The following is a 15,614-nucleotide window of genomic DNA, read 5'->3' as shown; positions in this document are numbered from 1 at the left end:
AGGCTCATTTATCAAGAATAAATCACTTTTTGTTTCAGTTAAGAGGTTTAAAACCAATCAATACAATAGCAGGGAATAAATCATCCAATTTCAAAAAAAATAATTTATGAAACTTCCACTAAAAGACATAAAATGTTATTTATCCTTGCAGGAACCTGAGTTCAATTTAAGGGATATTTATGAGCCTATTAGAGATAGGGCAAGAAGAAATAAAAGTCAATATTTGAACGTTTTCTTTTTGTTGTTTGACTTTAAAAAGAAAATCTTTTGGTGATTTATAAAGAGGAATTTATTGATCGATTATATTCCTTGAATTTAAGATGTAAATAATATCTTTGTGCTTTTGTGTTGTTATTTAAAACAACATTTTCATAGATTCATAGCAATGTGTGTCTGTGTGTCTATGTGTGTCTCTTTATTTCAAAGTGTGCCACAGCCAGAGTTGGGCAACGCTTCACAAATGACGAATGATTTCATTTCATGCTTTGTTCTGGCCTTTGAACATTTTCATTCTGAAGAGAATCCAGCAGCAACTGCTCTTATTTATTGGGCTTCAAATATGAATTACAATACAATGATGACAGAGAAAATAGAATTTCTCTTTCTAATCATTCAGATTCGCTCCATGCAGTGGTTAGTCCCTGTGCACTGCCAGTCGGGTTCTTTCCGGGTTTTGTTTCGGTGTTAAGACCAGGTCAAGTGTGTTAGATCATCGTAATTTTCTTCTTTTTCCGAGGAGTTTCTGTGACTTATGAGTTCAATATATTACGGCTTATGCGGCAAGAGTTTTTTTTTATTTCAGGAAACTGACATTTGGAATTTCATGGGCTTATGTTTTGAGGAGATTTAGTTTATTTCCAACAGACTAATTCATTTATTTTTACCCTAAAATTATCTTGACTTAAAGTGATTATCGTGAGCTCAGTTGTCTTCATCTTCATCTTTGTCCAAAAAGACACTTAAAAATTTGATTTTTTAATCTTAAGGTCAACTATTACATTGCCTGACTGTAAATGGGTATTTTATAGTCAAATAATATCAGAATCAGAACAAGAATTAGAATCAGAATCATAAACTTTTATTTCCAGTGCTGTAAACAAAACATTTTTCTGTGGTGTCAGTACCGAATAAAAACATGAAATTTGATAAGCGGAAAAATAGTAAAAAAAAAAACAGAACCAAGAACCAAGGCAGCCATTCTGCAGAACCAAATATAAAACTTAGATATAAATAATAACCCAACTTATTTAAAAAAATAAAAAAAAACACAAGACAATAAGAATTTAGTGTAATTTTAGTTGTGATCCTTAAACTAGCCTTTCCTATTTTGACGATAAAATCAAGATATTTTAGATAATTTTGCCAAAAAAGACTAGAGGACAACAGTGACTTGGCTTAAATGAAGTAGTCACAGTACTCCAAACACAAGAGGTCATCAGTTTATTCACACCAGAGTTAGATCACATTAGAGTGACAATAGTTCAGTTCTGGGATGTCTATGAGCAGTGATTTTATTATGTGAATTTATGCAAACGATCTCCATTTTAACTCACTGACGACATCATCATACATTATCTTCCACTGTAAATATTAATGTAAATATTCTTCAGTGGTTCTTGACCTTCTTTCTTCCTCCTCCAGACATCCGTGGTTTGCAAACCTTCATGGACCAGTCGTCTCGAATGGGTCTGGATGTGTCGTTGCAGAGGGTGGACAAGAACGTTAGCCGGGTCTTCACCGATCTTTTTAACACTCTGCGGACAGAAGAGCTCAACCGATACAGAGACACATTGCGGCGCGCTGTGCTGCTCATGAGTCCACACAGCGCTCAAGTTTTCATCCACCAGGTAAGATCTTGGCTTTCTCTGGGAATTCAGCAGCAAAAAAAAGTTTTTTAAATGTTTTTGGTTACAAACATGCTGGTAGCTAGATGGTTTTCCTCACAACCCTGAACAAACATGTCAATGTTCACATCAGACTTGACAAGAACGTAAAGACATGAAGAGGGTCACGCACTCTCAACATTGAGCAAGACTCCAACTGTCCTCATAAGAACATACATTGTTCTAATAGCTCAAAGTCCTTATTCCAGTCATCCATGAAGGATTTTTGTGAAGCTGGAGAAAGTTTGGTTGAGTGTTATTTGAGTGCCTGGAGAAACATATACGACCCACAGGCTCCTCATAGATGGTCTCTGCCCTCTGAGTGGTTCAATGGTTACAAATGTGTTGGTGAAACAGCAAAACTATAGAAGTTAATTTAATTATTCAGCTAAATGTTATGAAGAAAGCCTAAGTTTTGCTTAAGTTCTCTTCAAGTCATCTAATGTTTCATCCAGAAAGCATTATCACTTCCTTCAGAGGGAAATGTGAAGCCCTCAGGGCGGTCATTAGGGAAAAATTGCCTGAGGAAGAAAAAAGCAGAAATGAATTAAAGAACCTTGAAAAAACAGAATCCGCTGAAACAAAGTAGAAAGCCCTTTTGAAAATCCAATAGCAGATTTTTAAACATGGATGAAATCTAAGCTGAAAGACTTTAAATCTGATTCCCTCGGGAAAAAACCTGAGGCAGATGAGAAGCCCAGCTTGATGCAGTCCAGCAGTTCAGAATGTCCAAAGTTCTCCAGCAAGGAAACTATTTTTAGAGGGTCCAATTACTCAAGTACCCAGAAAGAGAGATGTGCATGTGTAATAAAGACAAACTTTTACACTGAAATGTTTAATGTGTTGTATATTAACACTCAAACACTTACAATAACTAAAAACACATTGTTATGCACTGCTTTGTTTCTACCAGTGTATTTTTCCCAATTGAATTCCTGTATTTTCCTCGTGAGACCTTTTCCCACACTCGCACTTCCACCACAGGAAATCAATTAGGTATCGCCTCAGCTTTAATTAGACAAATGTCGACCAAAATCACAACCTCTGTAGAGATTGTTGCCGAACTAAGAGATAAGCAGTGAGATTTTTAACAAGAACGTGAGAAGCAGAAACATTTTAATTGTTTTCTGTTTTTAAAACTGATGAAACGAAACGCAAGAGCTTGAACAAGGAAAGAGCTGAGACTTGTTGCAGGAAGTAGATTTTCAAAAGTATTTCCTTTGCTGTAACATTACATCTTCTATTCGTTTTAGGCAACTCCTGTCAGAAATAATTTGTGGTTATTAATAATAAGTCATTAAACACTGATCCAAAATTGTTTACTTAAAAGAACAACTGAAAAAATTGTTTTGATTGGTTTTGAATTTAATTACAGTTTAATGGAAAAGCCTGTGTTCCATATTTTCTGTACTAAATATGTAATTTATTACTAAATGTCTTTATGTAACCATTTTGAGTCTGAGTGATGATAATCTATTTCTTACCTGCCAGTTCTACGGAGCTATACAAATTAAAAACTGCTTTTATAGCCTCACATATTGTTGCAGACAGTCATGTTAATGGCCACAAATGCAGTAATTTCAGTAAAAAGACAGCCATTTGTGCCCAACTACAAATACATTAAGTCTTCCGTAATTGCCTTTTTCGGTTTCAATTTTAATTAATTATATATTTTCTCCAAATTCAAACTTTAATTATACGATGACAGATGACAGGCTGGAGCTGAATAAAAACATGTCCTAAATACTCATAATAACACATCATCATCACACATCAGATTACGTCACGGCAGCCTCTCCAGTAGCTCTGCAGCAACGATCAATAACGATCAATAACTTTCTGGTTTTTATTAATCTTTTTTTTATAATCATACTTTTGAAAATGGAGAGTATCGTCTTTTTACTCAAGAGAGGAAAACTGCTGTCACTGAAGTCAATGGCACGGGCTAGAGCTCTTCATGATATCCCGATGGAACTTACATATCGTGGATATACTGTAGAGCGGGAAAGAGAATAAAGGCTAAACTAACGGACAATCGGAGGCGTCACAGACTATCGATCCCCATGATCACGATAGAGAACGTCAATTAATTGATTGAACATTATCGACCAGCTGTCTGCCCTCAACAACTAGTGGATCTATCGAAAGGGGAGCTTGTTGATCTTTACAGAGACGTGGCTCACACAGCTGACTCTGGACGCTAACGTGGACCTGCCGGGCTTCACCACCGTAAGAGCCGACAGAGACACACATGCTTGCGAGAATTGCCTAGGAGGATGGCTCATCATTGACCGGAATGAAGGCTGGTGTGGCCCGGGACAAACAGCAAACATTCTCGGAAACTTTTTCAACAGGTTTGAGCAGGCCACCTCACCCTCACTGCAGCCCGCTTCAGAACCTGCCCCACCTTCCTGTGCCCCGCTCAGCTCCACAGAACCACTTCCCAGGATCACCTCACTCCAAGTCCGCGATGTACTTCGTGGGATTCGTCCCTGGAAGGCTGCTGGTCCTTACAAGGTGTCTGCTCGGTCACAAAAAAGATCCGGCCGAGCGAGCTGAACGATTACAGACCAGTGACACTGACTTCACAGCTGATGAAAACACTGGAGTGGCTGGTTCTCAAACATCTCAGGGCACAATTCCAGCACGCACAAGACCCCCTGCAGTTTGCCTACCAGCCCGCTGTTGGTGTAGAAGATGCCATCGTTCACCTCCTGCATCGGACCTACTCCCACCTGGATAAAGGAAGCGGCTCAGTGAGGATCATGTTCCTTGACTTTTCTAGTGCCTTTAACACCATCCAGCCCACTCTGCTCCAGGACAAATTGACACAGTGGCATGTGGACCCTGGTCTGCATCTCACTGATTGACCACAGTATGTCAGGCTGAAGGACATCATATCTGACACTGTGGTGTGCAGTACAGGAGCACCTCAGGGGACAGTACTGGTCCCTCTCCGCTTCACCATATACACTTCAGACTTCTGCTACAACTCCAAACTGAGTCTCGTCCAGAAGTATGCTGACGACACTGCCATTGTGGGATGCATCAGAGACAACAGCGAGGACGAGTACAGGAGTCTGATACGTGACTTTGTGGACTGGAGAGGAACCTCTTGCAGCTGAACATCTCAAAGACCAAGGAGCTGGTCTTGGACTTTGGGAGGTCCAGGACAAAGAAACGTCCAGTGTCCATCAGAGGTGACAAGGTGGAGATAGTTGACAACTATAAGTACCTCGGTGTACCTTGACATTAAACTGGACTGGTCCTAAAATACAGACCATGTGTATAGGAAAGTTCAGAGTAGACTGTACTTTCTAAGGAGGCTCCGATCATTTAACATCTGCAGGAAACTCCTCTGCATGTTCTACCAGTCAGTGGTGGCCAGTGTCCTGTTCAATGCTGGGCTGTGCTGGGGTGGGAATGTGTCCAAGAGTAGTCTCAACAGGTTGGACAGGTTGATCAGGAGGGCTGGCTCTGTGGTTGACATGAAGCTGGACTCACTGGTAACAGTTGCAGAGAGGAGATCACTGGACAAACAACTGTCCATCATGGATGATGACAGTCATCCTCTGAATACTATCATCAGTGAGCAGAGAAGCAGATGGAGTGCACGAATTCTCCTTCTCAGATGTAACACAAATAGACTATCTATCTATCTATTGGAGTAAAATGGGAGAAATTTATATAATTAAAATTAAAATGATAAAATAATGATTGGAGTTATGTGCAAATAAACGCCAGAATATGAAAAGAAAACAAGATCACTGTTAAAACAAATTATACATTTGTAAAGTAGATACATTGCAAATTTACTGAGCTTGGAAATGAGAAAACAAATGCTTTCATTAGATTAATAGTTATACCTGGCAAATATTTTATATACTCAATCGATGAATCTATGCACATAACATGACTATACTGACTGAACTATTATAAGAAACATTATTTTATTATATCTGTCTTATTTTAATTTTATATTTTATAAATAAGTCTCTAAAGGAAACACTTGATGATGTGTGTATAATTACCTTTCCAAATTATGCAGCTCCATTTATGCGAAAACTAAAAGGCTATGTTCTTCAAATTTTAGTAGCTTATTTAATATTTCAACAAATAATCTTCCATTTAATTTAATGACATTAAAATGATACATTTAGATGGGTTCAAATCAAGCTTTGAATACACCAAGGTTTCAGGTGCACTCAAATTCTGCTTTAATACATCCACGCTGTTGCTTCGTCTCCTCTCTAAAAATTGAATTAAAACTCAGCAATTATATTCTTTATCAACCCTTATACAATTAGCATGAGTTCTCTTGGGGAATAAGAAATCAGCGCAGCCTCACGACCAGCTCCCAAATGGCTCCCGAATGGCTCCTGAGAAAATGTAAATTATTACAAGTGCTGGAAATTTGTTCATCAGAGCTCTATCAGTTTCTTCATGAACGTTGTCATGGTGTGTGCCCACTTCCCACCAGAGGGACTAGTGTGGGAGTGGAGGGGAGCAAAAATGCTCATGTCTGAGTGAAGGAATGCTGAGTGTTCCGTAAAGAGAGAATTATTAAGAAAGAATTTTAGAATTAGACAGATATCACAGAATAACACTTCCTGGGATTTACTAGAGTTAAATAACTGGATTTATTTTGGTTAACTTGCCCCCTCCTTTGGGGTAGTTGTGCAATGGTTTAGAGAGCGGGTGTAACTTTCGCTACATGTAACACGATGCCCTGATTCCGAAAACCTATTTTTTTTAAAGTATGTTTTGCATATTTTTTTATTTCAAATCGGGGATCATACATTTTTATAAAACAACAATCAAAAAAGTGCCTCAGTCAAAAAAGTGTTGTTTCTTATTTCTTTCATTAAAATATTCTTTAACATATAAAATATTGTTAAGTATGGTGGGCTCAAAGCTAGAAGCTTGCTGGTTCAGTTCCAGCTCAAATCAACCTTGAAGCTAACATCCGTCCTTTCCTTGAGAAGTTTGGTCGTTCATCCGTTTCTTTGGCTTATTGTGTTAGCGGTAAACTTCTAAAAGATACTTGCGTGGCTATAAATATATTTTCCTTTGCCCTGTCGTCATAGCAACATTCTGAACCATCTTAAATGTTATTGATCCAGATTAAGAAGTAAGCAATGTTAAACTGTAATTCACTGAGCGTCATCTTTGATGGAATAACTGTACGGAATCCATCGTGGGGAGTCCGACTGTAGACGTTGATGTACTTTCATTGGACCGACATTTAAATGTCAAATTCCCTTCAAGATCTACAAGTAACCTTAAAACCATCCCTCGTGTCTCCACTTCATTTTTCCTCATGACGTGTTACCACGTAGATGCAAAACACCATCTGAATATTGATGCACTTAACTGAAAGTATATCATCGGGGAAGGAAATAAAAGGGGGGATGTGTAAAGCTAGTTTTGTGTCATATATATTCAATAGAAAAACAAATATAACAATAATCTGTTGATTATTAATACAATTATGGTACTAAAACATGATTACAATACCATATGAGAGCATCATGCAGATAAACCAGCAAATAATGATTCAGAATTATGGTGGGATGTATTTTTCATGGATATCGAATGCTCTGGTAGTAAACGGTATAGAAACATGCTCTCTATTTCAAAGTGTTGGTACTTAAGCATGATCAAAACTTAATCATGTTTAATAGTCACTTTTTAGAAAGTGTTATTTTGCACTTGAAATTATTATTGTTTTTTTTTCTGTAAGAAAACAGCTTGGAAAGAAAATTTACAAGAATGATTTAGCTCCAGTTTTGTACCATGTGAAATGTAATGTCCTTTGGTTATAATTGATCTAATACAATTTGTATTAAAAAAAAGAATTGTTTAGGTATTGAAATAAAGTTGTCGACAGCAGTACTAGCTTTAAAGATTTTAGATCGATACCAAGCCTTATGTACATGATACATGTACACAAGCTTTGCCCTGGCTTTTTCTGCTGGGGTATTTGTGGTGGGTCTGAAAATTATACAGAAATTAAATTTGTGTCTATGTGAAGAAAAGAGGACTCCTGATTTGATTTAACGATACGAAAGAAATTGTCGCCATGTTCTTTATCACTGGAACTGTAATAGAAGTAAACAATCTTAATGATAATATTTAAATATTACGGATGAATACCATCAGTCACAACACTTTCTGCTTAATTAAACCATTTTTCGTTAATATATAAAAATATTGTAACATACTGAGAAAAACAATTGAAACGAAGTAAAGAGGTGTAGAAATCTTAAAAACATCATCCATAATAACAATAATCGAAAACACAAAGAACAACCTGTGCTTCAAGAATGTGTTTAACTCTAATTTAACTGTATTTATTGTATGATATCTCAGGTTCAAGCTCAACAAAGTAAAATACATCATAATGTGCCTTTTGTGCCCATTTTCATTTCCTATTTAATGCAGTCATTTTTTCTTCAGGGAATAAAAAGTCTGGCGCTTCTCTGAGTCTGACTTCATCTTCAATATATTTCCTCCTTAGTTCAATTCTAATTCACTTCCTATACACACTTAATCCTGTAAAAGGTCACCTGGGGGAGCTTGGCGAGAAGGAGAAAAAAGACTTAATATGCATTGGTTTGAAAAAAGGAAAAACGCAGACACCTTTTATCAGCTGCTTGAAGAAGTACTATAGGTTATATGGCTTTAAATTCATAACTTTCATTTGCATTTCCCTTTAATTAAGGATTTTGAATATCTTCCAAATTTCATCTTCCGTCTGATTATTTTCTTTTGCCCTTAAATAACAGATTGCACTTCCAGTCAGCCGTCGTTTGTCGTCGAGGGATCCTCAGGGCCAGTCCCGCTCTTGTCATTGACAACTTCTGTTATTGCAAGACAGGAATTCTCAGCTTGTGTTTGCTTCCATGCAGTGGACAGTTGCCATGTCATCTCTGCTTTACTCTGGCAGTGAGAGGAAGTAGCATCTTCCGTCGTCCTGTTTTAGTGTCCTGACGACACAAATCTCCCGTCGTGTGAATTCACATCTGTTGAGTCTTAAAAAAAACGAGCCTTAAAAGTGGTTATAAAATACTCTTTGAATTCCTCAGTAGTCTCATTCCTGTGTCCTTGGGTTGTATCACTGAATCTTAGACTACTAATAAAACAGAGTGCGTTCAGTTAAAAAAAAATAAAACTTGATAAGTTTATGAGTTGCCAAAGTCGGTAAAATATAATAAGATTTACAATAAAAATTACAATATGTACATAGGGCAGTTATGGAAGAGTGGACGTTTAAAACAGGTTTTTGTTAATGATTCTGATTGCAGAGGGGAAGAAAGATTGTCTCAGAAGGTTCTGGTCCTGATGGAACACAGTCTCTGAGAAGGGTCATCTCTGTAATACTATAGGTTGTCGGGCTCCAAACTTGATCAGTTTAAAAGACTGATGGCTGGACACGCAGCAGTTGGTGTACAGGTAGAAGACCCAGGGGGAAAGTAACCATTCCTGAGAGGATCCAGTGTTTAGGGTCCGATTGTCCGAGGCAATTGTCCAGAGCCTCACATGCTGGCTTGCTAGCTTGCAGAGCTTGTCTTGGAGCATAGACGGTAGGATGGTGTCTAATGCAGAGCTGTAGTCTACAAACAGGATCCTGGCATAGGTTCCTGGGGAGTCCAGATGCTGCAGAATTAAGTGCCAGGTTTACTGCATCGTAGGTGAACTGCAGGATCCAGGAGGGTGCAGAGAGGGTTTTGAGGTGCAGCAGTACCAGGTGCTCAAAGGATTTCATGACTACAGACATCAGCGCTAGCGGCCTGTAGTCATTCAGTACTGTGATCCTGGGTTTCTTGGGAACAGGAAAGATGGTGGAGGATTTGAAGCAGGACAGGACATGACAGGACTCCAGGCTCCAGGGACATGTAAAGGCTTTGACACACCGCGCAGATTATCGGGCGTCTGGCGCTGTCAGGAAGTTAGCGCCCCAAGTCCCTGTAGTGTGTCACCCCCAGTCTGGAGTCGGCGTCCTCGTCTGACGAAAAAAGAGGCGGGTGCACAGGTTCAGTCTGGAGTCGAGAGTCTGACTCAATGGTCAATCTGATTGGTCGAGTGCTAGGTTTAGCTAACAAATCAGCGCAGGACAATATAACGGAAGTGACTATTGTAAAAAAAAAAGATACGATAGCATGGATGAAACTACACTTTAATCGAAAGCTTGACACCGTTGTCTTGCGTTTGTTTCTTCTCGTCTGGACTATTGTAACAGTTTGTTTTCATGTCTTAACAAGAAGGAACGGTCTCGCCTGCAGTTGATTCAGAATTCTGCAGCGAGAATTCTAACCCGCTCAAGTAGAAGAACTCACATTTCTCTGATCCTTAAAACTCTTCACTGGCTTCCAGTTTCTTTCAGGATCAACTTTAAAATTCTGGTTCTTACTTTCAGAGCTATTCATGGCCAGGCTCCTCCTTACATCACTGATCTGATCCAGCCTTACACCCCAGCTCGGGCTCTGAGGTCTGTGGCTCAGAATCTACTTATGGTTCCACTCACATGGCTTAGGACCAGAGGAGAGAAATCTTTTCAGGCTGTTGCTCCTAAGCTTTGGAACGATCTTCCTCTCTCTTTGCGCCTGATGGAGTCTACTGACTCCTTTAAGAAACATCTTAAGACGTTTCTATTTGTTCCGGCTTTTCCTTGATTTTCTAGAACTCCTATTGTGTTATCAGTTTTATCTTGATCTTTAAAGTATATGCTTTATTGAACATTGTTTTGATTGTTTAAGCGCTTTGTGACCCTGGTCTGGAAAAGCGCTATATAAATAAAAAATACTTACTTACTTACTAACTTACACCAATATTATCATGTGAATGAAGCAGGTCAATGCGGCGCAGTTTAGACATGGTAATCTGGTCCTTTCACATTTATTATCATAGCGCACATTATCATAACATTGGAACACATCTCATCAGCTCCTGCTCATTAATTTATGTTAATGTATTGAATTGTTGTCCTATTCACTTGTGAGTACCTTCATCTTAATGTTTGTACCTTATCACTGTCTGATTCATGGTCATTTTGTGCAAATAATGATACAGAAGGACAATATTGTTGACACGACATTAATTATGATTCTAGATAATCACAATTATTTCCCTATATCTTGCTCAACATATACGGAAAAGCCCTCGTAGCTGCTGCTGTGAGATCCAGGCTTTTTTTCTGTGATGTCTTTCTGCCACAACAAGAAGACCAAGGAATGTCAATGCCAGTTGCTTCATTTTTGTGTCGTTATCCATCGTGTTTTGATTTTATCTTTCGTTTAACGGGGGGAAAACACCAACCGATCTCGACTAGTCTCAGAGCATTTATAGAATAGAATAGAATAGAAAACGTTTATTCATCCCCAGAGGGGAAACACACTTTTACAACAGCACAATGAAAATAAAGTGCAAGGAAAAAAATAAATAATAAAAGAGATAATAAAATAAAATAAAACAATCTTAAAAATATACAAATTATTTACAATATTAGAAAATTAACACTATTAACAGAATAAAATAAAATAAAATAAAATAAAATAAAATAAAATAAAATAAAATAAAATAAAATAAAATAAAATAAAATAAAATAAAAACACACGAGAAGAAAAACACACTACGGGTTAACATCAGGATATTCTAGTCTAGCGAGCGGCCCAGGACAGAGCCGGCCCTCGTGACCAGCCTGTTCAGTCTCTTCCTGTCCCGGTCCGTGCTGCCTGCTCCCCAGCAGACCACAGCGTAGTGGATAGCAGAGGCTACCACGGAGTCATAGAAAGTCCTTAATAGTGGTCTCACTTCTTATACACGGCGTTGATATGTGTGGACCACTTCAGTTTATTGTTGAGGTGAACACCCAGGTATTTGAAGCTGTCCACCAGCTCAATGTCCGAGCCCTGGATGCTCAGCGGTTGATGTGGTGGGGACTTTTTCCTGAAGTCAATCACCATCTCCCTTGTCTTACCGGTGTTTAAGCAAAGGTAGTTGCTCTCTGTAGTCCTTGATGACTGACCTGTACTCCAGCTCGCCCCCCCAGACACGCAGCCCACAATGGCCGAGTCGTCAGAAAACTTCTGGAGGGTGACAGCTGCTGGAGTCATAAGTAAAGTCCGCCGTGTAGAGGGAAAAAAGGAAAGGTGACTGTCCCTTGAGGCACCCCGGTGCTGCAGATGGTCACCTCAGACCTGCAGTCCTACAGCCTCACATACTGCGGCCTGTTGGTGAGGTAGTCCATCGTCCATGCTGCCAGCTGTGTCCCAACTCCTGCGTCCTCCATCTTCTTCCTTAGCAGTGCCGGCTGGATGGTGTTGAAAGCACTTGAGAAGTCAAAAAACATGACTCTCACAGTGCTACCGGCGGCTTCCAGATGAGTCAGTGCCCGGTGCTGCAGGTAGATTACGGCGTCATCCACCCCCATCTTTGGCCTGTAGGTGAACTGCAGCGGATCCAACGCAGAGCTCATCGTCATGCGTAGATGGCGGAGTACCAGCCTCTCCAAGGTCTTCATCAGATGGGAGGTCAGGGCGACTGGTCTGAAGTGGCTTTGCTCCTTCGCTTGCACCGCCTTGGGAACCGGAACCACACAGGAGGTCTTCCACTGGACCGGGACCTTCTCCAGTTTGAGGCTCAGGTTGAAGATGTGTGTGACCAGCTCACAAAGTTGATCAGCACAGTCCCTGAGCAGTCTGGGGCTGAGTCCATCTGGTCCAGCAGCTTTCCTGATCTTCAGTCGCCTTAATTCTCTCCTCACCTGTTCAGATGTAACAGAGAGAGGTGGCTGTAGGGGGTTGGGCAGCTGAGGCAGTAGGGCATGTTGGGGGGGGAGAGAGGTGGCTTGGAGGTGAGAACAGTTGGGGGGAGGGGGCTGAAGCAGAGGAAAATCAGCTTTGTGAAGAGTGGGGGGCAGAGGTGGAGGGGGGAAGGGGGCCCTGATAAAACCGGTTGAAATACTGGTTCAGTTCAGTGGCCCATCTTTGGTCTCCCCCTGCTGTGGCTCTGGCTCCACTCTGGCCATGACCTGAGATGTTATTCAGGCCTTTCCACACATCCCTTGTGTTGCCCTGCGCCAGTTGCTCCTCCAGTTTCCTCTTGTACTCCTCCTTGGCCATCCTGATCGCCTTCTTGAGCTCTCACTGGACCTCTTTAAGCTCCTCTCTGCTCCCTGAAGCAAACACCTTCTTCTTCTTGTTCAGCAGAACTTGAAGTTGAGGGGTCACCCATGGCTTGGTGTTGGCAAAGCACCGCACCTTGCGGGTCGGTGCGACGTTGCCCTCACAGAACTTGATGTAATCCGTGGAATGGTCATTGAAGGTGTCGATGTCATCACCATGAGAGAACACGCTCCAGTCTGTAGACTCAAAGCAGTCTCTCAGCCTCTCCTTGGCTTCATCATTCCACATCTGGGAGTGTATTCAGGTCGCAGACGTATCAGGTTGTGATCAGAGCGGCCGAGGGGGGGGTAGGGGGTGGAGGTGTAGGCACCTTTTGCATTTGCATACAAAAGATCCAGAGTCTTGTCCTCCCTGGTGTGGCACTTCACGTATTGTGTGAAGGTGGGAAAAATGGAGGAAAGTGAGGCATGGTTAAAATCCCCGTTTATGAGCAGGAGAGAGTTCGGGTGTTTGAGCTACAGGTCAGACACTGAGGCGCTCAGCCTCTCGCTCGCTGCGGCTGCGTCCGCAGAGGGAGGAATGTAAACAGTGAACACAATCACATGTGAGAACTCCCTCGGGATGTAATACGGGCGGATGCCCACCGCAACAAACACTATGTCCTTAGTGCACACTTTTTCTTTAATGGAGACATGCGCGGGATCACTCCATCTCTCATTAATAAACACCGCCACTCCTCCTCCTCTGCTCTTTCCGTCCCTGTCCCGGTCTGCACGCACCATCTTGAACCCCTCCAGGGAAACAACAGAGTCCGGGGTCTTCTCCGTCAGCCAGGTCTCCGTGAAACATAGAAGGCTGCTCTCACGGAAATCTCTCTGATGCCGGGTCAGCGCAGTGAGCTCGTCCGTTTTTTTAACGATCGAACGTACATTTCCCATGATGATCGATGGAATAAAGGGACGGAACCTACGTTTCTTCTCTTGTTTCATCCGACCTGCTCTGCATCCGCGTCTTTTCCTCTTAATTTCCACGGGAATTGTCCATTCCGCGCTGAGAGAGAGAGCGGTATTGCGCAACACCAACAGCTGTTCCCGGGTGTCTGCCGACGGAGTTCCTCACCACAGGCATGAAGAGCTTCAGTCTCTGTCAGTAAGTAGTGATAAGATGTCCTATCACGTGATATGAGAAGGTCGGGTATAGCTTGTTTACAGACGTGTAACAATCATCAAACGTGTTATCCTCTCTAGTCGGACATTTTACAATCTGTTTGTACTTTGGCAGTTCCTTTCTGAGATTCGCTTTGTTGAAGTCACCAAGCACAATATCAGGAGAGTCCTGGAAACTTTGCTTCACATGTTGTCCTTGTGAGATGTTGATAATGTCTGATGAGATTTCAATGTGAGGTAATCTTTGACACATAATTACTTGTAGAAAAAGAGAACCATCCTACACTAAATAATAAAATAAATTAAAAACTATTTTGAATACCGGAAAAAACTCATGTTTTTTTACTCTCCGTAATTTGTCAAAATATGTATTAACAATAATACATTCATTTTCTATAGCGTTTTTCATGGAACACACTTTTCATGAACAAAAAGGAAATAATAAAGATACATACATACAGAACGACATTCTCAAAAACACTAAAAAAAACATATAAGAAGTTTAAAATAAAAACAACCTATGATCTTGATCCTAACCAAGCCTTGTACATCATTCTACCTCATCCTGCTTCTCTATTGAATATTTTGTATCAGTATCAATTGTTTCCATAATTTTTGTCCAATCTGTTTTTAGATTTATCTTAAAAATATTTAGATTATGTTTGCCAGACATAAATAAAGAGTAACATTCATGAACATACAAATATTTACACACTAATGTCTGGTTATAGTAAAGCGTTCTAATCCAGGAACTTCATCCATTAAATCTTAAATATGTAACAGTTTTAGTCATGTTTGAATTTCTGTCATTTCTGTTTATTTTATTAAACATAAAACAATTTTCATAATATTTTATTATATTTATTTTATTACAAAATACTATTACAAAGTACTTTTTAAAGATAAAAACTGTAAGAGGAAGAGACACATGGGAAATCTATAGAATGGAACAAAGAAACAATAAATATTAAGACTAAAAAAAAATCCTTAAATTAAATAGAAGAATCTCAGATAATAACATTATCTCACTACTTATAAACATGATATACATCTAATGGGAATGGGAATTGAACCTGCAGCACAACAAAAATGTACTGCCATTTTATTTAAGCAACATCCCGTAGTTTTTAAAACTCTCAAAGTCATTTCTAGAAAGAGTAAAACAACCCGGAATGGCAACATTATTTTCTAGTGATGAACAGAGAGGTTGTTAGAAGTCTTACAAGTAAAAAGGATCCCTTTAAAACTTGATGTAAATTGTTCACCGCCAACCCAAGCCAGGTTACCCTGGTCTGCATGTCCAGAATGTCTTAGGTTGCACCTGAAATTAAGAACAAGAGAAGGAATTCGTTTTTATCCGTTTATTGTGTATTCAGAACACTTAAAAGAAACCACATCAGTGCTGGACTCACAGACTCAGACCTTGAAGAGCCAAAGCC

At 40.0% G+C, this 15,614-nt stretch overlaps 1 protein-coding gene across 3 annotated transcripts in view; it reads left to right on the top strand.

The window, feature by feature from the left end:
• The window catches only part of grid1a (glutamate receptor, ionotropic, delta 1a), a 304,537-nt gene that overhangs the window by 193,202 nt on the left and 95,721 nt on the right, over positions 1-15,614 (top strand). For all 3 annotated transcript variants that reach the window (XM_087802185.1, XM_087802186.1, XM_087802187.1), the window contains exon 4: positions 1,642-1,847. In XM_087802185.1, coding sequence (XP_087658311.1) covers positions 1,642-1,847 — 206 coding nt within the window. The remainder of the gene's footprint in view (positions 1-1,641; positions 1,848-15,614) is intronic.

The sequence above is a fragment of the Callionymus lyra genome, chromosome 11 (assembly GCF_982586985.1).
Source record: "Callionymus lyra chromosome 11, fCalLyr1.hap1.1, whole genome shotgun sequence".
Classification (NCBI taxonomy): domain Eukaryota; kingdom Metazoa; phylum Chordata; class Actinopteri; order Syngnathiformes; family Callionymidae; genus Callionymus; species Callionymus lyra.
This window is presented reverse-complemented; position numbering and strand designations above follow the sequence as displayed.